The 24,509-nt window shown below is 37.8% G+C and overlaps 1 protein-coding gene across 1 annotated transcript in view; it reads right to left on the reverse strand.

Moving 5' to 3' along the window:
* The window catches only part of cntn5 (contactin 5), a 90,911-nt gene that overhangs the window by 27,601 nt on the left and 38,801 nt on the right, over positions 1 to 24,509 (reverse strand). The window contains exons 7-12 of the mRNA XM_066699414.1: positions 19,432 to 19,613; positions 16,414 to 16,550; positions 16,006 to 16,135; positions 13,188 to 13,338; positions 1,247 to 1,374; positions 881 to 1,056 (exon numbers count right to left, since the gene is read on the reverse strand). Of these exons, the coding sequence (XP_066555511.1) occupies positions 881 to 1,056; positions 1,247 to 1,374; positions 13,188 to 13,338; positions 16,006 to 16,135; positions 16,414 to 16,550; positions 19,432 to 19,613 (904 nt within the window). The remainder of the gene's footprint in view (positions 1 to 880; positions 1,057 to 1,246; positions 1,375 to 13,187; positions 13,339 to 16,005; positions 16,136 to 16,413; positions 16,551 to 19,431; positions 19,614 to 24,509) is intronic.

Consider the following 24,509-nt stretch of genomic DNA (forward strand, 5'->3'; position numbering starts at 1 on the left):
GGTCAGATGAGACCAAAATCGAGCTCTTTGGCATCAACTCAACTCGCCATGTTTGGAGGAGGAGGAATGACCCCAAGAACACCATCCCCACCGTCAAACATGGAGGTGGAAACATTATGCTTTGGGGGTGTTTTTCTGCTAAGGGGACAGGACAACTGCACCACATCAAAGGGACGATGGACGGGGCCATGTACCATCAAATCTTGGGTGAGAACCTCCTTCCCTCAGCCAGGGCATTGAAAATCGGTCGTGGATGGGTATTCTAGCATGACAATGACCCAAAACACACAGCCAAGGCAACAAAGGAGTGGCTCAAGAAGAAGCACATTAAGGTCCTGGAGTGGCCTAGCCAGTCTCCAGACCTTAATCCCATAGAAAATCTGTGGCGGGAGCTGAAGGTTCGAGTTGCCAAACGTCAGCCTCGAAACCTTAATAACTTGGAGAGGATCTGCAAAGAGGAGTGGGACAAAATCCCTCCTGAGATGTGTGCAAACCTGGTGGCCAACTACAAGAAACGTCTGACCTCTGTGATTGCCAACAAGGGTTTTGCCACCAAGTACTAAGTCGAAGGGGTCAAATACTTATTTCCCTCATTAACATGCAAATTAATTCATAATTTTTTTGAAATGCGTTCTTCTGGATTTTTTTGTTGTTATTCTGTCTCTCACTGTTAAAATACACCTACCATTAAAATTATAGACTGATCATTTCTTTGTCAGTGGGCAAACGTACAAAATCAGCAGGGGATTAAATACTTTTTTCCCTCACTGTATATTAATGGAACGCTTTTTGTTGTCTAGGGTTTGGAGAACATACCATGGGTTCTCCTGTCCTCTTTCCTTTCATGTAAGGCTATAATAAAGTACAGTACAATACTTACTGTTCTGATGTATTCAAAATGTCCGCCTTCTTGTTTAAAGTTGAGGGGCTGCCTGTTCAATAACCACAAAAAGGACACTTCCAAAGTAGGGTCGTGGAGGGCCTTGCAGCTGAGAACAACGCTTTCTCCCACCGTCACCTCCACTCTGGCTGGGCTCAGCTCCAGGCGCATGGCCTCTGAAGGTAAATAAAGCTCAACTCAGACAGGGTAGGGCTCTCACACTCTCATAGCTGCTTGCTTATGTTCAGTGACAAATTAATGAAGAGAAACCAAATAATGACAGGACTATACAACTGTCTCTTGCTTTATTGTTGCCGAAATGCATAAATGCAACAGACAATAAGAAAAAATGTCTGGTTTACATACCTTTGACCAACACAGTCGTCGTCATTTCAGCAGAACCAAACTGATTCTCAGCGCGACATACATAGCTGCCTTCGTCAGATTTTGTAGTGTTTGCAATCCTGAGAGTGTTATTCTGCAGCAAGGTAACCCTTTGGAAAAATAATCAATAATCAAGGTCCAAAAAATAAATGTATTTATAAATACAGTAAATAATGAATGACTTGTGTTTGGCTTCATAACATTTGTTATTATGATTATTTCCTTTATTCTAGGTAACTGATCTTCAAGGAATTGGATACACAATATCAATCTGTGGAAAAAGGGATTTCAGAGCAACACCACCTGAATGTAAGCTTTCAGTTCAAACACCTTTCAGCAAGAAATTAAGGAACAAGAGCAAAAGAATAGTATATCTGTGTGGAAGCTGTGTAATAGATGTGTTATAACTAGATTCTCCATGTTTATAAATGTTAATACATGCCTCTTTGTAAATAAAGGCATGGGTAGGTACCTTTTACATATGTAACAGTATAATGGTCATACATATTATTATTACAAAGCAAAGAAAGTATAAAAATGTCCTCATGCAAAATGGTCTTTTTTTTCTTCTACACTATAGCCTATTCTCTCAAAATCCAGATTTTGTAAAGCAACTAATTTGAATACTTTATTATAATCTACGATGAAGAAAAGGACAGCTTACAAGCCAAGATGTAAGGAAGAATATTTGTTGTTTTGTCTCCAAGCTAGTGTGCTTTAGTATGTCCTTCAGAATAAATGACACTCTGTCAGCTGTTTGGAAAATACCTATTTATTGTATTTACTAGACTGGCAGAATAGCTTCTGTTGTGCCTATAAAAGTAATGGGATTATGTCAATATAGTAATAGAATCTCATTACATCATACAGAAGGTGCTGAGGTGCCAGCAGGCTCATTTAGTGTTGTTCAAAGTAAATTGAGCTATCCAATCACACAAGTAGACAAGTCAGCCAGCCTGCAATTGTCTTCCTTGTTTCTGATGGTGTAAAAACAAAAACAAAACCTTGACAGTGCAGTTATTGTATCTTTCACCTTGTCTTTTTTTTCATTGTTTGGTTCTTCTTTCCCTTCTGTTTTCCAGACTTTATCAGGTCTCGCAAAATCACGTAAGGAGAAAGAAGTTGAGTAAAGAAGCTCTGGGTCAATATTGTCTCATTAAGAAAAGGCTTACAAAAATAAATAGCAACTCCTTATCAGTTTTCCAATATTTCTGGTTATTTGAAGATATTGCTCTTATCTGGGCTAAAGACGACACCTGAGGAAATATATAATTAGAAAATGTTTATGTTCCTTAAATTATGTACAAACACAATGTTGAAAATAATAAGTAATACAAATAATAATATATTTATACATATATATACATACACACACGTATGAATATACAGTGAGGGGAAAAAAGTATTTGATCCCCGGCTGATTTTGTACGTTTGCCCACTGACAAAGAAATGATCGGTCTATCATTTTAATGGTAGGTGTATTTTAACAGTGAGAGACAGAATAACAACAAAAAAATCCAGAAAAACGCATTTCAAAAAAGTTATAAATTGATTTGCATGTTAATGAGGGAAATAAGTATTTGATCCCCTATCAATCAGCAAGATTTCTGGCTCCCAGGTGTCTTTTATACAGGTAACGAGCTGAGATTAGGAGCACTCTCTTAAAGGGACTCTCCTAATCTCAGCTCGTTACCTGTATAAAAGACACCTGTCCACAGATGCAATCAATCAATCAGATTCCAAACTCTCCACCATGGCCAAGACCAAAGAGCTGTCCAAGGATGTCAGGGACAAGATTGTAGACCTACACAAGGCTGGAATGGGCTACAAGACCATCGCCAAGCAGCTCGGTGAGAAGGTGACAACAGTTGGTGCGATTATTCGCAAATGGAAGAAACACAAAATAACTGTTAGTCTCACTCGGTCTGGGGCTCCATGCAAGATCTCACCTCGTGGAGTTTCAATGATCATGAGAACGGTGAGGAATCAGCCCAGAACTACACGGGAGGATCTTGTTAATTATCTCAAGGCAGCTGGGACCATAGTCACCAAGAAAACAATTGGTAACACACTACGCCGTGAAGGACTGAAATCCTGCAGCGCCTGCAAGGTCCCCCTGCTCAAGAAAGCACATGTACAGGCCCGTCTGAAGTTTGCCAACATCTGAATGATTCAGAGGAGAACTGGGTGAAAGTGTTGTGGTCAGATGAGACCAAAATCGAGCTCTTTGGCATCAACTCAACTCGCCGTGTTTGGAGGAGAAGGAATGACCCCAAGAACACCATCCCCACCGTCAAACATGGAGGTGGAAACATTATGCTTTGGGGGTGTTTTTCTGCTAAGGGGACAGGACAACTGCACCGCATCAAAGGGACGATGGACGGGGCCATGTACCATCAAATCTTGGGTGAGAACCTCCTTCCCTCAGCCAGGGCATTGAAAATGGGTCGTGGATGGTATTCCAGCATGACAATGACCCAAAACACACAGCCAAGGCAACAAAGGAGTGGCTCAAGAAGAAGCACATTAAGGTCCTGGAGTGGCCTAGCCAGTCTCCAGACCTTAATCCCATAGAAAATCTGTGGAGGGAGCTGAAGGTTCGAGTTGCCAAACGTCAGCCTTGAAACCTTAATGACTTGGAGAGGATGTGCAAAGAGGAGTGGGACAAAATCCCTCCTGAGATGTGTGCAAACCTGGTGGACAACTACAAGAAACGTCTGACCTCTGTGATTGCCAACAAGGGTTTTGCCATCAAGTACTAAGTCGAAGGGGTCAAATACTTATTTCCCTCATTAACATGCAAATCAACTTTTTTGAAATGCATCTTTCTGAATTTTTTTGTTGTTATTCTGTCTCTCACTGTTAAAATACACCTACCATTAAAATGATAGACCGATCATTTCTTTGTCAGTGGGCAAACGTACAAAATCAGCAGGGGATCAAATATTTTTTTCACCCAATGTATATATGTATATATATATATATATATATATATATATATATTTATATTCATATCTATAGAGAGAGAGAATGCATCACTGTGCCTCAAAACCAGCCTGTCAAAATGCTGCACTGTTTCAGCTCCAGCCAATCCCCTCCCTGCCAGCTTGAATGAAGCCCCGTCCCCAGCAACAAGTTCCGACAGAATACTACAGGGACTGTTCAGTAACTTTACCATTACTTTCTCTGGCAATGTCCAGATCAAGTATAGGAAAGACTAACGACACAATAGAATGAAAATATGAAAATGAATAAGGATATGTGTATGTTGGTTTTTCCATTCAAATTGTGCTGGTAACTATTTTTCTCAGTGGAAGCTTACCGGACAAAATATCAGACTATCAAGGTAAATAAAGGTTTTTAAGTTAATTAAATACAAAAATAAACACATAAATTGTTTTCTCATAGCACTCTTGCCTTTGGCTTAGATGCTTAACTACAGTCAATAGTCTCCATTGCTTAATTAGTTATAGTATGAGTAACCAGTTAGTTACAAACAAAACGGCAACACCAAGAGAACAGTGATGCACCTCAAGGTTCTCATATTGTTTTGATTGGCATTGAATGACCCACAGTCACATTCAACAAGCATCCAAAATGGACTTGCTATACCTACAACACAATCAAGATGCTTAGGTAGTTTCCACAGGAAAAGCATTTGTTCACCTGTGTTTTTAATTCTATTACAGCAAGAATAAATGCTCTGATATTGAAGGTGATGACCTGCATTGAACTAGAGGTGCTATTCAAAGATTTTTGATCTATTCATGTATTCAAATTGCAAACACTTTTGGTATGTGCATTGACTGACCTCTGTGCATAGGCTAATTACCTTGGTCTTAAAAGACCTTACAGATATTAAGGAGGATTAGCACTTATACCCTGATAAAAAAGTCAAGCAGATGACAATGTCTGAAATTAAAGGAGCTGTGTGAAACAGCAAATATCAAATAATGAATCTCTTTTCATTTAGTAACAATATGTTTATCTGTAGTGGTGACTGAAGTAGTGGGTACACTGTAATTTGGAGGAGATTTGGCAAATCATCAGCCGGGGGACAAGAAGCAGCAATGTGACTCACAAATAATTTCTATAAGGGACACGAGATTACTTAAGATCTAAGAAATCGTTGCTAAGAAATCTTTACATCCCTCAGCACTAAAGCATATCTTAGAAAATAGGCAGAACAAAATCTAAACATTTTGTTGCGATTAATGGCAAATCCCAGAAATGTTTTTTCCTGAAACAGCAGGAATGTATTTTGAATGCTCAGTGCTCCACATTTGAATTCAAATCTTCAACACATGGTGCTTGCATCATGGAGCTTGTCAGACTTCCAGAAGAAGGAAATAATTAATAAAACATTTTTAATAAAAATAATCTTATTATTTCAGACACTGTAACAAATTTATATAGCAGACAGATATGGGTCGAGTCCTTTGATTATTTTTATTGTCACTTAATCAGTGAACCTAAGTGTTTTTTTTTCATTGTTTAATTGATGAATGGTTCAATCCTGTCAATTGATTTCAGTCAAACACAAGTAATAGTTTTAAGAACCCGAAACAGAAAACGTCAACATATTGTACAAGTCTTAGTATAGAATGATGGTTCAGTTACAAATCTTGTTTTGTTTTTGAAAAGGCTGAACACACACTCTAGTTTTATTCTTCAGGGCACATAAGCTAAACCATATAAGATGTGCAGTGCAGATGTTTACAGAGCTGTACCCCTTTAGGCAAAGGCAGGAGTTCTTAGAATTTCCAAAGGCTGACAAAGCCCACTCACATCTTGAAACTTCAAACACAGACCAGGACCAAAGGATATTCTTACAATTTGTGAATTAAAGCACATGCCAAAATGGATACACATTAGTGGAAAGAAAACATGCATATTGTTGATTGCAGTAGGTTAAACCCCCTTAAGAGTCTCTTTATGGGATTTTACAGAGGTACATTTTTTCTTACCGCAATCTGGATTATGCATATCAAACTTTGATCTGCATACCAAACCTGAAATGTAACTATAAGCATATCTAGACGATGAATTATAGTGTAGTATAGTCAAACAAAACTAAAAAAAGATCGGACTAAAGCAAACAAGTACGAAAATGGTGGTTTACATTCTACACCGTCCTTAAGTTTTGCTCATCATTAGGGAAGAAAGCTTTTGGGTTTCAATTCAGGCTGCTGTGTTGTCTAAAACTAATGGGATTAATACTTTCCATTTAGAAAACAAAAGCCCTGAACATTAGCTGAAATCCATGTTAATTACAAACCTTCATTAACTCAGCACAGCTGTCAATGTCAGATAAAAGGCTATGCGGAGCAAGGTTTCGATCCAGTCCCTGCTCTTCCAGTTATTGAACTTCTTCTAATTTAGAAGGGACTTTCTTGGCAACTCCGAATGTCTGAAAATCTGTGCACTTGAAAAGTCACCATGGCTACCAGGAAGGGTACCATATGAAACATCATCTGCCCAAACATCCTCAGACTAAGACTGTGTCAGGGACTAGGCTTTACCTGTCAGATCCTTCTGTTCTACTTTTCTGCTTCAAATTTAGCCCGCTTTGAAGGGCTACAAAGTTAGTACCTGCTTAATGTGACATCAAAGCAAATCAGGCACAAATGGGCATTGTGAGGAGATCTAATGTATGTTTAATAAGAAGTGAACCATTTGAAATCAAGTCTAATGAGTCACACATATACACATCCAATTATTTCAACAGCCTCCAAAGAAAATGAGAATAAAAAAAATATAGAAATGGCTATTTCCACTGATAATACCAACTTGGTAAAACATTTTTATTTCCTATTGTACACAATGTAATAGGCCTTGGAAGATTAAAGCTATTTATTACTCTGCTACCCTGTATTTTTATTATGTCTACTGACTGAATGTTCATTCATATTAGCTCCCCAGAAGAAGAAGAATCAACTATCTGAATGGAAGTATATACATGTATATATACATACTACCAGTCAAAAGTTTTAGAACACCCCAATTTTTCCAGTTTTTATAGAAAAAGAAAGTCCAGTGAATAACCTGAAATGGTACAAAGGTAAGCAGAAAACTGCCAGAGGTTAAAAAAAAAAAAGGCTAGGTTATCAAAAACTGAAAAATAATGTACATTTTAGAGTTATAAAAAAAGGCCTTTTTCAGGGAAGAAGTAATGGGTTAACAACTTACAGCTGTTCTGTAGCAATGGAAGTAAATTAAGCCTTGAAAGTTGATGCTAACATATTCCTACAGGTGTCCCAGCCTTTGTTGATTATTTACACACCTTCTGTCTGTATAAAAACAGTGTTGGAACAGACTGTTTATTACACCCTCTTAAGCATTATTTGGACAGTATTGTACTGCAGAAAGTAGTATATTGCTATCATAATGGTGAGAAAAAGGCAATTAACAGACAGACAGAACCCTTAAAATTGTAAGTCTTTCCTTTAGAGAAATTACAAAGAAAGCCAAGCTGTCAGTGAGTACAGTTTCCTACACCATCAAAAGGCACTTGGAAACTGGAGGAAACCCTGACAGGAAGAGGGCTGGCAGAACCAAAGCCACAACACAATCAGAAGACAAGTTTCTGAGAGTCAACAGCTTGCGTGAGAGGCGGCTCACAGGACAACAGCTTCACACTGGTCGAAGTAAGCAAGTCTCAGTTTCAACTGTGAAGAGAAGACTTTGAGCTGCAGGTTTGACAGGTCGAGTGATAGTAAGAAAGCCATTGCTAAGATGCCAAAATAAGAAAAAGAGGCTGGCCTGGGCCATGAAGCACCGCCAGCGGACTACTGAAGACTGGAAGAAGGTCTTATGGACCGATTAATCAAAATTTGAAATCTTCGGTTCATCACGCTTGGTTTTTATACGCCGGTGAGTAGGTGAAAGGATGGTTCCTCAGTGTGTGACACCAACTGTCAAACATGGAGGAGGAAGCGTGATGGTCTGGGGCTCTTTTACTGGATCCAGAGACAATGACTTGCACAGAGTGAGTGGCACCCTGAACCAAAACGGTTACCACAGCATTTTACAGCGCCAGGCGTATACCCTCTGGTATACACCTAGTTGGTCATGGGTTCATCCTACAACAAGATATTGACCCAAAACATACCTCCAGGCCATATCAGAACTACCTTAGAAGAAAAGAACAAGATGGTAGGCTTCAAATCATGGAATGGCCAGCACAGTCTCCAGACTTAAACCCCATTTAGCTGGTTTGAGATTAAACAAAATGATTCCATGATTTATTTTTAATCTTCAATTGTTTATTTCTTATGTGCTTCTGAGTACAATGAGACATTGAACTGTGTAAATTTCAATAAAACCTGGAAAAATTGAGGTGTTCTAAAACTTTTGACCAGTAGTGTATGTCAATAAGGAAATACGTTGAGATCAGGAAAGAAGTTGGGTGGAAAGGCTGTTAGTGGGAGCACCTGAAGCAGAAAGAGAGGAAACTCAATGTAGATCTATGAAAATATGTAATGAAATATATCAGATTAAAGTGGCAGCTTGTTCATTCATCACCATTTTCTCATATGGAGTGGCTCTCTGGACAGTTTCTTCTCTCCATCAATCAGAGACTCCAAAGATCTACTAAAGGCTAGGGATTAGACATCTGACATTTAATTAAGTATGTATTGCTTTAAGCCACTATTTATAAACACACATAAATCACAAACTGTACTACACAGGAGAAGATTAAATCTAAGTTCAACTTTATAAATGATCCAGAGGATGGCTGTGTTTCTGATGTGAAACTAGTTTCACATATTTATTGTAAAAATAAAGTGTTTCAGGATAGAATTTGTGCAACGAGAGGGAAACTGAGTCCAGTGTTCATTTCTGTCACAGTGGGTGCTGTCTCAGGAAGAAGGGGATTTGGATTGACTTCATTATTAATTTACATTGCATAAATCTTCATATACGTTGAATCTTTTAAAATCAGAAACAACTTGATTTGTATTTGTTTTACCCTGCTATACCTTCTATTTTTGTTCAATCAAAAATACTTTTCTCTCTGTAACACTCTGTAACATTTGCCATGGAATGGAAGATAACTATGTTTTTCCCCAGCACTGTTCAATACATTCATATTATTATATTCATATTATTATAAGAGTGCACTGTTAGGATAAATCTCAGGTCTGATTCGAAGCCCTGCCAGATGTGTGACCGATCAGTGCTTTTGGTCTTGTTTATACATTACCATTTAGCTCTGACACCTCAACGAAATCTCAATGGTTATTTTTCAAAATAAATTGCCTACAATGTAGTACCTGCAGAGTAAGCAGAAAACGCTGTGAATTATTTCAGTGCGTCCATTTTCAGGCATTGCCAGTGATAAATAACAAGTAGTTCTGGGAATATGGATGTCATGGTACCTACACATAAACTTATGATGGCTGAAACACATTTTACCAGCTAAACAATAGCTTCCTAACCCGACGTGTGTCCCAGATTAATTTAAACAAGGCACTCTTTTTTCACTCCCTGCCGGGGGCCATTTTATGAGTCTTGACTGAGGTTCAAGTTGAAATCAGTAGCCGAATCAGGAACATTGACAGAGCGGCAGTTTTGGGGTCACAGTTTCAGTCCACATCTCAAATGATTTGTATTAGATTTATGCACAAGGCAACGTGTGCTTTTTTGATTCCCTCATGCTCTAGTTAGGTGCCGAACATGTTCATTTTAAAATGTGACAGATGTTCTTTCAGTTCGTTAACTGCAAAGTTATAGAGATCAAAACGTGCAATAGAGTCAATACTACAACATTATAAAACAACAGCAAATAGTAAGCTATCCTAGTTACACTGGATATTGAACTTCCTTTGTGAACTTCACAGCTTATATTATAATGTACACACCAAGGATATGGTAATGCAATACAGAAAATGTTTGGAAAGAAAAACAAAAACAGTGAGCACCTTCATGTTAATCCAAGAGGTTCATATCCATGATTTTCTGGGACATAAGATTTATTTATCATTTTGATTTTAAGTTGTGGAAATTGTCTTGTGATAATACATTGACCTGTGTTAGGGCAGAGATGTGTTTATCACTCTGTGGGTGGGTCAAAGTGTCAACTGGGTCTGGCCCATAATTACCCTCCCAAAACAAACAACAACAAGAAATCAAAACAAGAAAAACAAACAAGCAGGAAACACCTGTTTGTCAACAATACATTCTAATTAAGTGCCAGCTCTCCTAGCTGTCTGCCAAGGTTTGCTTTAATTCATATGGTCCTTCTACCTTGGCTAACAGCCCGACAATTTGCTTTCATTCTTGCCTACATCCCTATGGCTACACTAATGTCCATCAACTTTTATTCTTATCATTGGGGGTGAGGGAAAGATGGCAATTTATGTATTTATTTATTTGTGTTACCCTCTGTCAGTGGTATGGATTGTCCATTATCTCATCTGGCAGCCTGTGACAGTCCAGAATCAATCTGTATACATCAGCTAGCACCACAAACACACAATACGACAAGAACACACACAGTATCATTGCAGCTCTCCTTTAATACTTGCGTTTCTTTCCATAATGGTTGGATACCTTATTTGATATTAGATTGTAGCAACAAGGATGTCTTATTAAGACAGAATGAATCCTTGAACAGTTCAGATTCTTCCCTCACTCCAGAGGGAATATATTAAAAGTAATAAAGAATGAATAGATGGAAATAAAGATCTGCCAAGCATAGAAATATATATACGGTGATGAAGGATAGAAAATTGGATTGACATTATTTTTCCTGTTAAGGTTCAAATAGGCACATGATTCTAATTACAGTATGTTTTTTCTTCTTAAAAGAAAAGACTTCTCTGCAATCGGTCTGGAGCTTAAACATGCATTATACTGCCTCTGCTCTTGCAATCTTCTCAAACATCCTCATTCACTCGCCATTTATTCTTCTGTGTTTGACATGAGACTGTGTGATTGTGTGGTACTGGAAATTATTTAGACGGGCAAAATGAGCACAGTTTTAGAACAAGGCTGCAGCCCCTCAAGTGCGCATTTTTTTTTTCGCCGAAAATCGTAATAAGCATTCAAATTTCCATTACAGCCTTGTCAGAGCTAAATTAGTACATGATCAGCACAGAGACACGGATTGTTCAAAAGCAAGTGAAGTGTGAAATCAGAATTAGACAAAACACAAAATTGAGTGCAAAGACAGGCAAGGGTTCATTTTCAAGCATGGAGGTGTCAGCACAAAAACACACAAGTGTTTATTACTGATGAAATTACTCAAACCAACACCATCACTGGATAACTGCTATTATCTGGAAATGTAAAATGCATATTTTATACAGTTTATTATTATTATTATTATTATTATTATTATTATTATTATTATTATTATTATATTATAATACTGTCTGTAGTTATATAGGCTATACATAAAAAAATAAATACCTACGATAAACTCGAAACACTACCAGTTTAATATAGTCTGTGTGGTCAGACCCAGTTTGCCTCGTCCACACAACCCCAGTATAGTTAAAATCCCACTGTACCAAAAGATGCCCCTGACATGAGCGGTATGGATACTCAACCAAGGGGGAGTGATGTCACCGCTACAGGCTCATCTCACATACTATGAGCCCTGTTACACTCACCCCCTCTAAACTTCTCTGAGCTCCGCAATAACCTTGGTGACTAACTGGTCACAATCTCCAAAATTAAAACAAATTCCACTTGTTAAAGTAAGAACACTAAAGATAACCTCTTAACTCTGAACGTCAAATCCCCACTTGAGCTGATTAACAACCTAAGTGCCCATGACACAAATGTAAAATAAGTCTCTTGAAACAGATTATGGAAAGTATTCAGGGATCGCATCACTATCAACAACATTTGTGCAGCATACAGATTTCACCACCTTCTGAACAAACTATGATTGTAGACCCAAGATATAGAAAAGAGATTACAGCAGCCAGGCTTGTCTCTCTTGTTAATGTCCTAAAACGCACAAAGTTGTTTTTAGGTAAAGTGAAGGTGAACCTGATTAAACTTGCAATCAATGGCCACCAAAGTTATTGACATAAATTCTTTGCATTTGTTTTTTCTCTGCTTGTGGTGGTAAGGGTTATCACTTCATTTTATTGATAAAAAGGTTTTATGTGCATATTTACTGGGGATATCTGATAAAATCAGAGTCATTGATTATTGAGTGTGTTCGCTTGTTGCTGAAGAACTGAATCTCTACTGATAACCCGATGATTTTTGTTGTTCTTAACTACTCTATAAATAAGTACATTAAAAGTTGATTGTTGCTATTTTGGTAAGTGAGGCCCCATACCTCATAGTGATTGAAAGATGCACAGCATGCAAACTCATTCCAGAACAATGAATGCTGAATATGTTTTCTTGCATTACAAACACTTCATGCATCATTAAGACAATTGGGCACAATTCTCTCACAGGGTCTCAGCTGGTTTTTCCGTTTATAGAAAATTAGAAATTATATAATATGCCACAGGTGGCAAAGCCCTCTGTGCTGAGTTTGATGTACACAATTTTGTACCTTGTATGCCAATCAATAAACCCCTAATTTATTTTAAATAAAGTTGTTAAATGAGCTTCCTTAGGGTTCAAAACCGGCGAACACCAATCATCTCATCCCTGTCTAATAAAATGGACTCAACACAAAATGAATTTACTTAAGGGATTCAGGGCAATCCCAAAACACTACCACCATGCAGATGATAATGCAATTCCTTGTGAAGCGTAAGGTCCAAAACCATTTAGTAGCAGAGTGATTTCTCACAGAAGTCTTACACCTTCCATGCCACTGTTTGGAAGTACAATAAAAATACTTCACAGATTTATCAGCAATGCTCAGCCCCAGTAGCTTTAAGAGAGTTTATACCACACTTCTGAGGATAATGATGCCGGTACATCGTTATTGTATTGGGCATACCTCTTGTTTGGCATAACCTTCCGGTCTCCTTTCTTCCATGTGATGCTCGGTTTGGGAGACGCTCGCGGTTTACACTCCAGCAAGAGCTCTTTACCTACAGTGGCAATAACTGTCTGCTTCCCAGGGCTTGGCTGGAAGCTAGGAGCTGCAGCTGTTGAAAGAAAACACAGGGTTATTTTCTATTTTTATATCTGGCAACCCTTTAGTAAATATACTGCATATATACATAATAAGGCCTTGAACCTATATCATGTTTTTCATCTCAAACAGTCTCGCAGCAGGTTACGGGTTTGCAGGGACACTCTTCCTCCACCACTTTATGATGAGCTACAGATATCTTATGACCTTTGTCTTTGTAAAAGAGACAGAAATGAATGTGACCAAAAAAAAAAAAAAGGTGAAGATCTTCCCTAAAAGGTTAATTGATTCCCCACAAATGAAGCCATAATAAAGTAGTAAGTTGTCTAAAGGTCCTCAGGAAGTCAAGGATTTTCAGTCTACGGTGTCACATACCTTTTTTTAGATACTGTAACAGGAGACTGAGTATTTTACAGGGAACAATGTCTTACCAAGCTTCCCAGAGTGACTTGCCAGTAAGAAACTTTGTCAAAAAGGAACTGAAGCAGAACTCTGAAATTATATTGTATTTCAACTGCATTCTCTAGGTTACAATAACGAGATTTGCTGATGAATGCAGGAAGACAATAAAAATATGTATATATATTCTTTTGTCATAGCATCTTTGGTCTTTTAACTTTGCAATGTACAGACAGGATCATATAAATGCCGTGATTCATGACAAATGGTTTTAAAACTCCTGTTCCTGGAGCTCCTGTTAGCATTGAGGTACAGATGGATTTCAAAATATACCTGGATCATTTTGCCAAAACATCTGGTGCTCTGTCAGTTAGCTCAAGCCTGATCAAAATGGACTTTCCAGTCCAGTAAACATTCCTAAACACAAAAAATGATCTGTGTTCAGAGGCAACTATTTGAACAAAATATGCATTGGCTATCTCCAAATAATCCATGGCATAGAGTTAACAGAAAGGGAGCTGTGCAAGTAAAGCAGAGGACACTTGGAGGCCTGAGATGTGCCACAAGGCTTCGTCAGTACTGGTTAGTCAAATCCGAGTGATGTTTTCCTGGTGTCATTACCAATTACTACATTTTCTAAACAGCAGTGTCCGACATCCACCCTGAACAAGCATTAACCAAAGCTCTAGAAAAATGCATGCAATCATGATCACTGGATATATTTTTATCCATTAAATAGTTTGTTAATATAGACACGTTGCATTTGTGTGTAATTTATGAAAGGACTAAATGATCACACTGGGAACAGATCCTGCTGAACACAATTAGCCAATTGACCAATTGCTGTAGTGAAGTAAATAGCTGTATGGCTATGTGTTTAGGGGAGCAATGCTAATACAGAAAACAAAAAATGTGTAAAGCTGAGGTAGTTCTCCACAGGCAAATGTACTAGTGTTTCTGCTCTGGACGGCTGGCTTAAAGTGGCACTGAGGTCACAGGAGAGAGAGGCTGGAGGTCTCCATTTAGCCTCTGGTGAATATATGACTAAAGCATAAAAACAACCATGTGATTTGAGAAGATATTACACCCTTGTAGACATTCTAGATATTGCAGAGGTCAGGAATTGATAGACACTGAGAAAGATTGCTCCCTCTAGGGCAGGGTTATATGTGCATGTGCAGGAATATAGTGATGCCATATATCTAAATGTGAAAGAAATGTGTAACATTTCTGCTTTTAAAAGAAAAAAAAAAAAAGCTTTTTGTTGAAGCCGCAGTAATTCGATGGCCTAAAGCTGAGTGAATAAATAAGGCATCTGCATTTAATTTAATCTGGACATAGCAAATGCTGAAGAGTAACAATTAATTGTTCACATTATTAGTTATTACTAGAGGATATTAAAGATATTGAATTAATACAAGGAATCTGTTTAACTAACTTGTTAATAACACAGAAGGCACTGATTGTGTAAAGAGTACAAAATCCCGAATGAAAGATTGTACTTTGATCTTTGGATTTGTTGTATGTTTTTTTTTTTGTATTATTGATTTTCTATATAAAGACCTCTTTACAGCACAGTGAAGTTTATACAACACATATCAGTATGAAACAGTGTCAATGAGACATACAGGAAACAAACAACAGCAGCAACATATAAAAAACAAATCAAGGACAAAGACAACTATATTGGCTAAAAGATGCGTCAGAAAAATGAAAATGACATGGAGAGAAATGAAGAGGCTATCAGCAGTGCTTTGTGTTTCTGGAAGGGATGTCTACAGCGTGGTCTCTTAAGCTCAGCTCTTTAAGCTTTGCTCATCAGATGAGGACCCACAGGACTCCCTGGACTCACAAAACATCTATATTTGTTGTCATTGTTGTTCTAATTAGTCTCCTACACGGTGGCTTTAGAAAGCCTGCTCTGCTTTAGTTGTCAATCTTCAGTTCCTTTCCATATGAACTTGCCCACCATTTGTAACCTGTTCTGTTCTGCCCTTCATGTGCAGCTATGGCCAAAACCCCAGACTGTCTCCAGCCCAGGATGCCCCACACAGCCAGACAATGATTATACTTTTACTCTGGCAGCCTCAGGCAGATGTGCTTTGTTTGAAACTAGAAATTATCAATCACAGAATCGACACATTTCAATGTTTTGTACTCAGATTCATCAACCTCACAGTATATTTTTGGTACATACTATTTATTGTCCAATTAAATGTCTGCTGCATTTGAAAAGAATAAAAAAACAATACCATGTCAGTTTTTAAAGATTAAAAAATACCTAAAATCTTCAACTCTGCGCTGGAATAAACAGCTCCGTATTTATTCTCCGCGATGCACTGGTACATCCCCGCGTCCGACTGATGAACACTCCGGATTGACAATTCTCCATTAACCATCTCCATTCTACTCTGTAACAACAAAACAACTGCACCTGTCATTCAAGACACTCAATCGCAGGGATTGATTCAGTTCTGTTCATTTGTCTGTTGTCGTTTGCAGCAGGTGAGTTTGAAGAAAGCATTTCTGTGTTGCTGTTGTCGCTCACTTTTACTGTCTAAAACAGGATGCTAATATATGCAAACATGCAATATGAATCTTTGGCTTTCACCATGTGCGTCTGTCTGAAGAACACGATTGTGGCCTCAGTAAAGTGTTGAGGTGTTGTAAGTCAAAGAGCCCAGTGTACCTGTGTGGACAGTGAAGCGCCGTTGTGCAGCCAGCGGTATGTGGGTCTTGGCTTCCCGGTGGCCTTGCACTCCCATTGGAGATGTTCTCCGCTGTCCAGCTGGGTGTCATTAATCATCCGAACCCACTGTGGGTACGCTGGGAAAGAAAACCAATAAGGGTCCTTTATCAGCTGAGGTCACACACACCACTTAAACTCACCTGGCTGGGGCCTTGGATTTTAAAAAGAGGTTTATGATTTATATGAAATGTCTGTTCCTGAGACACGATACATGACTGCACTCTCTTGGCGTGGCTTCAGAAACAAAATGGCCGGACCGTTTTAAATGTTCTTTTACTTTGCTCTTCGCAGCATGTAGGGCAGTAATTTTTACTTCAGATCTGTATGTTTGGTATTGCTTGTAGTATTCTTTCTAAATATTTAACGTATGTAAATAATTTGTGCAGACATAGCTATATCACTTTTTTTTCATTATTAACAGCCATGCTTAATTTTATATTTTCAAAATAAAACTTTAAATCTAAACTCTCTGTTCCAGAGTAACAGGTAGAGACAGGCATTAACTGGCAAACCCATACTTAACAACAGGCTGAAACAGCAGCTGTGAAGCTCGTATTGCATTGACATCTCCATTGCACAGAGGTCACCTTTATCAGTAATAGCAGAACATTACTTGATGGACCAAATATTTTATTACAGTAGCTCAGTTAAGAACCTCTTTGGGGATAGTAATGGAAATCCATCACAGCTTGAAATGGCATTAACCATCCAGATGTCTGTCTGTGTTAAAAAAATAAATACAAAAATGTATTATTGTTATTTTGTGTTTTCTTTTCTTAATAAAGAAAAGTTTGAGGATGCTTTTATTTACCTATAATAGTGCACATGGAATCAAACATCCAGTTCTTATTCCCTGTGGAAATGCTGTTTTGGGTGAATTAACTAAGAGTGATACTACGATTCAGGAAAACTGCTTATTTTACTTATTCTGGGATTCATATTGAACCTAATGTTTTAGATTATGTTGTTTTTTATTTTTTATTTTTTATCCAGTTGTGCCCCAGGTTCCTGCTGCCTGCTTTGCAAGGAGAGGCATGACTGAGCTAACCTTTAGCAAAGACAGTGCCTATTTGAGTTATTGCCCCTGCCTGTAATAAAACACAGTGCTTGACTATTTGCCAAACCTGGTGTCCCAGGTCACCTGTGAACCAGTGAAATAATGAACATGCGTGGCCTTGGATAGGGAGTCCACAGTGGCTATGCAACCTAAATCAGGTTTCACTCTGTCTGGACCAAAAAGAAACGGGGTGGGGGGAAAGACATATTTATAGCAAGGCCTCTGCAGAATGTAATTTATATGGGTCACTGTGGTCTGTGAACTTTCATTATGAAAAAGACCTTCCTGACCGTAATCACTCAATCAAACTACAACCAAACTGTACAGAGGAATCATTATAGTGGAGGTGGCTTATGCAATCAGGGAAGAGATACGAGCATTGCATGCACAAGAAAAAAACGAGAACAAGAAATGGGAGAAAGTGCCGTAAACATTTCAAACATGCTGCAATCCAGATCCTGATCAACTATTGTCAGTTGACTGTTGGATGACATTTTCCCCTAGATTAGTTAAACAATTTATAATTTTCACCGGGCTTTCTGCTAACTCTCTCTTGTCTGATTTAGCATTGCGTTTCCAATTACAAGACGTCAAATCTCTTTCTTCGCATAGGGATTGCAAGCCTAGGCAAAATGTTTATAGACACACATCTGAATTCTTTGGGGACATGAGTAGATTTAGTGAGTTCAGTTGATAAGAAAGAATAAAACTCCAGGGAGGAGGAACTTGGTGGGGGATTGATAGTATTATCTATTCAGTGTATTATCTTTGAGATATAGGCCCAGAGGCTGTGTGTTTACAATGAAAATAAAGAAAATAATGCTTTATTGTATGAACGGATATGTGAAATTTAATCATTAGACAGTTTATTTCCAAATATATATGTATAACCACTTTTACAACCAAATAAAACAACCTGAAATAAGGCATGACCGAAACACTGTTTCACAATGTCGTTCTGTCATAAAAAAATATATTTGTGTTGATCTACCCTACAGGGAAAAATTGTTTCATTAAAAAACCAAGGCCCATAAGTAATTTCACAGCATAGCTGGTGTAAAAACAAGAGCTGACAAACAATGTGTAATAGATTGGGGATTTCCCTCATTAAATTTCGAAGAGAAAACAAAGATTCTTTCCACCATTCAGCACAATTCTTTACTGGTGATCTCAAATCCTTTTGAACCTTGTTCCATGTTCTCCCCTGAGCTCTTCATAAAAACAAGGTATATTCTGTTCACAATACATGCTTCTTCCCAACAGGTGACACTGTCCTTAACAGGAGAACTGATAACAGCCTCAGACATGATACTGTGTAGCAGAGGTAGCAGTAAGAAAAGGGCAGGAAAAAATAGGAATCCAGGGGGAAATGTTTACACGGTACCCAGTGGCTCAGTTCAGCAAATGCCATTCCTGCCATAGCTAAACTGTGTCCCAGAGACAGATTAAAGTCTTATCTAAATTATTGCACCTCATGAACTTCCGTGGTGGTGAAAACCAGGTCAGGCTGATGTTGTTCCATTGAGCAACAAACTGGACAGACTGAAATTTCCCATTTCTGTGCACAAAAGCAAGACAACACCTGCTGATCAATGTATTTGGGTGGGTAGACAACAAGATGCCAAAACAGTGCATCTATAACAGCGTTCCTTGCTTAAGAGCAGGGGACAGCAATGAGTCAATACTCCAACAGTCACAACAAAAACAGTTGAAACCAATAATTGGTAGGAAGGAAAAAGGAAGGAAGGAATAATTTTTTGGGGAAGTAAACACATACAATAGCAACAACAACATCGATATGCTGGAAAAATTGTATTACCGAAATATTTGTTTGTGCCTCATTCCTGAAAAAACATATCACAAAGCTGAAAGGTATCACACAGCCATCCTGGGACACTTACTGTACACTTGGAGTTGCCCCCGGAAAGCGTTCCCTCCTCGGGAGTTTTCTGCTTTGCACTCATATGTCCCAGAATCCTCCACCTGAATGTTGGGGATTTCCAGAACCGCCTGGGATTTGCGGAGCCGGGCCTTTTTGGGGATGTTCCCGTGCAGTTTTCTCCATGTTATTGTGGGGACTGGACTGGGGAAAAAAGCCACAGTGTAACAGGTTATTTTTCTGCTATATGCAGTATCATCAACCAGTGTAAGGCATCATTGATTCCATTTACTTTAATGCACACAGTGCAGGCAGTTACATTTAAATCTAGTAATTAATCTAAATAATACATTTTGCAGTATGTCATCACCACCAGTTTTACATATTCAGCTAAAAATAAAAATGTAACTAAATAATTGAAGACTTGAGTCCTATAATGTTTGCTACTGCTTAGAATAATTCTTAACTCTCTACTAGATTAACATTAAATGTGTGAAATACTTGCACCACAAGACAGATTGTGAGGGGGACCACTACAGAAATTTGCCAGCAAGCACTGCCTGCATAACAGGTTTTATTCAGAACTGGTGGGGAAAAAAACAATAGGTGATTTTACACTGCCATTTCTGATCCAGATCAACTTTCAGCCGCCCCAGGGGTCTTCCCTACAAGTCCAAACTTAATTATATGTATATATTACATTACTCCTTTAGAATACAGAGCTATATCAAAAACTGTCATTTTATCCCATTAGAGATTATTCTAACAAGTAAAACCAACACACTTGCATATTTTTTTCGCAAACAGAAGCATTTTAAATAAAAATACAATTATATATTTTGCTCACATAAAATAAGCCATTTACTTTTCGCAACCAAAGCATTTTAAATACAAACAATTATATATTTCTTCGCTAACATAAAATAACGAGCCATTTAGGGTTATTTTTAACAATATTTTATTCATAATACAGGCAGTAGGGAAGTGTTCTCTTATCTGCTCCACTGATGCTAAGGGTGTTTGTCTGCCGCCTGCCTTTAAAACTAACACCGCAGTGCATGCCGGAACTTGAGTCGGTCAAGCGTCCACACTGCCAGGATCAAATGCCACAGATGCATTTGATCCGGATATGCACCATCTCCCTGAGAAGTACATTTGATCCGATTGCTGAGCGTTTACACTGCCATTTTTTAGCAGGATCACATGATACCGATGCATTTGATCTGGATCAGAAATGGCAGTTTAATGTGCCCATTGACAGCAGAATTCTAAACAATATCACATTTTGAAAAAAGGAGAGCCTCGAAGCTGAAGCTCTTCATTTATGCGAGTCCTATCTGATTAAAATAAACAACTGTAAAACAAAGTCAAATTGACAGTACATCACTGTAACCACGAAAGGTCTTCTTTAAGGACACAAGAAGACAGAGTTTAAAAACTTCGGAGACCATTTGAAGAATAGAAGAAAATAAACATTACAAATAAGTGTGAATAAATATCTCCTAGCCCCACCACTTTCTTAAATATGGAAGTGGATAATTCAGTTTAACTGCAATACACAAGGAAGCAGGGAACAGTGGATCTGTTGTGCATCTGCAACCCAGAGATAAAACAGGCACTTTTTAATGTCACCTTGACAGGATAACAAAATAACATTAGCATCAGATTCTATGCAAACCTGGTCTTTTGGGAACATAATGATTAAGGATTTCTACTGCTTCAGAGTGAAAGAGGACCTCCAACTGTGCAACACAGTATGCCATGTTTGAAAGCAATAGGTTTAAAATGCACTATTACATATTTAGCAGTGTATGTATTCCTATCAGCCAAAGGGAAAATGAAATATGTTGCTAATGCGCATTATGGTGTTATTCCTTTGCCTCTACTCTCATATTTATCTCTTTATTTAAGGATACAATGACGGTAATTTCATTCTAACGGCTACATCTATTCTAGCCACAAAATATGCTATCTATCTGTATGTTGCATGTAGACTGACACAGTCCCATTAGACAGAAGATGAAGATGTGACATTAACCCAATTTCTCAGATTATTATCCATCCTTATTTAACTTTAGATAATTTTTTTTCTCAATTCAGTAATCACACCGAAAAAAAAATACAAATCTGTTTATGAGGCACATTCTCACTGCCGTCACAGACACTTGCAAATCCCCATCACCTGAACTCCCTCCTAAAATTCACATCAGATATATTTAGCTCTACCCCTGAGGGGAATAAAATATTAGCGGTCATTTCCAAGTCTACACGGCCATGCACTGTTGTGTTTGGGTCTGCTCAATTTTGGTTCTAGGTGTTGTGTCAGCTTGAAGGCACTGCTCATTTAAGTATAAACTACAGTAAACTGCAGAGCAGGGATAAAAGGGTTTGAAAAAACAGCCTCTGCCCATTTCCCTAACTATCTTCCCAATAAGCATTCTGCATTCTGCCCCTATCTGGCATGACTGTTCGAACTACATGAGCTACAGTATTACAGAAATGGTCCCATGCTGCCTCAATTTTAAAAAAGGAAAACAATTTAACTCTCACAACATGTCCTCAAATAAACTATCATTCTGTTATAAATATGTGTAAATGCTCTTCTATTTATGCCAATTGCATATTTGAAGTAGTGCAGCAAGCCCTTCATGTATATTTAAACACACCAAGCACTCCCAATGCACTTTACCCCACATCCTTAAGTTGGTAGGGAAACATCTGAGAAGCGCATCTCTTTGAATAGGTAACCGTTAATACATAGTAGTCCAGCACCATCCTGCAACCTGTAGGAAACACTGGATCAAAGTTTCCCTGATTTCCCTGGGGGCTCTCAATTTCTCATTTAGTTTACAAAAACATGTACATTTGGTGTCACAAAAAATAATGCAATTTATTCCATGAGGTGACATACAGGGGAGACACTCTTTAACAGAATAAAGTATACAGTATCCACTGCATTACTTAACAATTCCATTGAATATAAAGGTATCAGATGCAGATCTTTTGTGTTTACACTATTCAAACAGTGCGTTTAAATTTCATACCAGACAGGGATTTTACTCACAGTAGTGTTTTAAGGTTCCATGGCAATGGTGTGTATTGTATAACTACCGAAGGCTAAAGGATGTGGAGGTTAAACTTCAGAATGATAGATTATAGCAAAGATTTCATGGCTCTTGTGTTCTTCATGCAGAATAAGTGCTTCAGCATCTTTCCTTTAACAAAGAGCTGTCAGTCCCGAGTGAGTGTAGAGGATAGTCATTCAGATTGATAGACAGGTGGAGAATGACCCTAATTCAATCTTCATTCTCAGTACTTATAGAGACTGACATTTCCTAATAAGGTGTATTAATACATCATTAATTTGCGAGTAAAGAGGGGACTCAGCAAGGAACAGCAGCCAATACCACGGCTAGACTACAATCTCAAAGGTACGATTCTCAGTTCTGCTTGGATGGGAAAGAGTGCGATCTGTACCAATTTGTGTGTTTGTTGGGCATCCAACTATTTTCTGTTTAATTTAATAAGAAGGGGAATGAATATTCAGTATTATGTCTATAAATGTAAGTAATTACTCATTATTCTAATGAGGATAATTAATTGTAAATTACATTTGTTGTAACGAGGGCCGGTTTGGACTCAAGGTAAACAATTACACATTCCTTCGAAGAAAAAAAGCTGCAACGCATTTGAAAGACAAAACTTATTTCTGAATAATTAATTTTGAAAAATGGATTAGATTGCATATATAGCAAGTCCTTTTTTAAGTGTTAATATGGAGGAGAAATAAAAAATAAATGTAATACTGTGAATTTAATCTTCAATTAAAATGTGTTATTTGATTTCTTATATATTGAAATACTTAAAAACGTTTTATAAAGATATAGTAGACTTGCTTAATGCCCTAAGGTGCAACCAGAATTGCCTAAATAATATATTATTTGCAGGCTAGCATATGACAAATATAATAAGCATTTAAACTAAACTTTTTAATACATTGTAAAAATGTAAACAGCTTGTTAATTTTACATTTCCCATTCCATTACCATGGTTGAATCTTTGCTTTGAAATGCACTATTCAGCAGAGGGAACATATAGGAACTGCTGAATTTATCCTGAAAGCAGGTGGATCACTACAATGGGGGCCTATAAATGTATAAATGTATAAATGGGAAAATCAACAACAACCAGTTAATGCATTTTAATTCCAGGCTATTACGCAATAAAAGGTGGACATTTTCAAGGGGGTGTAGACTTTCTATAGGCACTGTGTGTGTGTGTGTGTGTATATATATATATATATATATATATATATATATCAGCAGCAGCCTTTATTGATCCACTGCTAGACAAAGTCCTTCCCAAGATGTATCCACTTGTTTCACTGTACAGTGTGCCTCTTTCCCAGCAAAACATCTGATTTCATCTTCCCACCTTCTGCACTATTCAATGTGATCTTCTTCTAGGTCTTTCATCATTTCTTAGGATCTATATATATAATTTTCTTTTGATGATAAAAAGATATGTGATGTGTGACATGTGTCCAGCAGAAGTGGCAACACAACACATAGAAGACCCACTTCTGTTTTGCATTAATTATCACTAATTAAGAGAACAACCACTTGAATATCATGCCGATATTCAAGTAAAAGAAACTTCTGAAAACCCGCTCGCTATTTACTTCATCTGCATGGTGATGCTCAGATTTTCTTCCAGCACCATGTCTTAGATGCATAATAGTTCCCTCCAAACATTATGTTCTGGCTTTATGCACTCAGATCTTTATGTTAAACACAACTGAGGAAGAACTCAAATAATTTGTGCTTGCCTTAGGAAGATACATTCAGATACCAAACAATAAAATGGTCAAACAGAAATGTATTTAAAAAAAACTCAGCGATGCTGCAAATTCCATACAACCATAAAGAGAGTGTGGAGGCTTCAACTAACAGGAGACATTTTGTACAAATGACGACTTAGCTGCAGGGCTATATTGGCAGTCCATGACCTAAGGTTTACCAAAGAATCCAAGTGCAAGAAATAGTTATTACTGCCATTATTGCACAGTTGAAATATCTTCTGTAGCCTTAGGTCCAATAG

Source organism: Amia ocellicauda, chromosome 3 (assembly GCF_036373705.1).
Source record: "Amia ocellicauda isolate fAmiCal2 chromosome 3, fAmiCal2.hap1, whole genome shotgun sequence".
Lineage (NCBI taxonomy): Eukaryota > Metazoa > Chordata > Actinopteri > Amiiformes > Amiidae > Amia > Amia ocellicauda.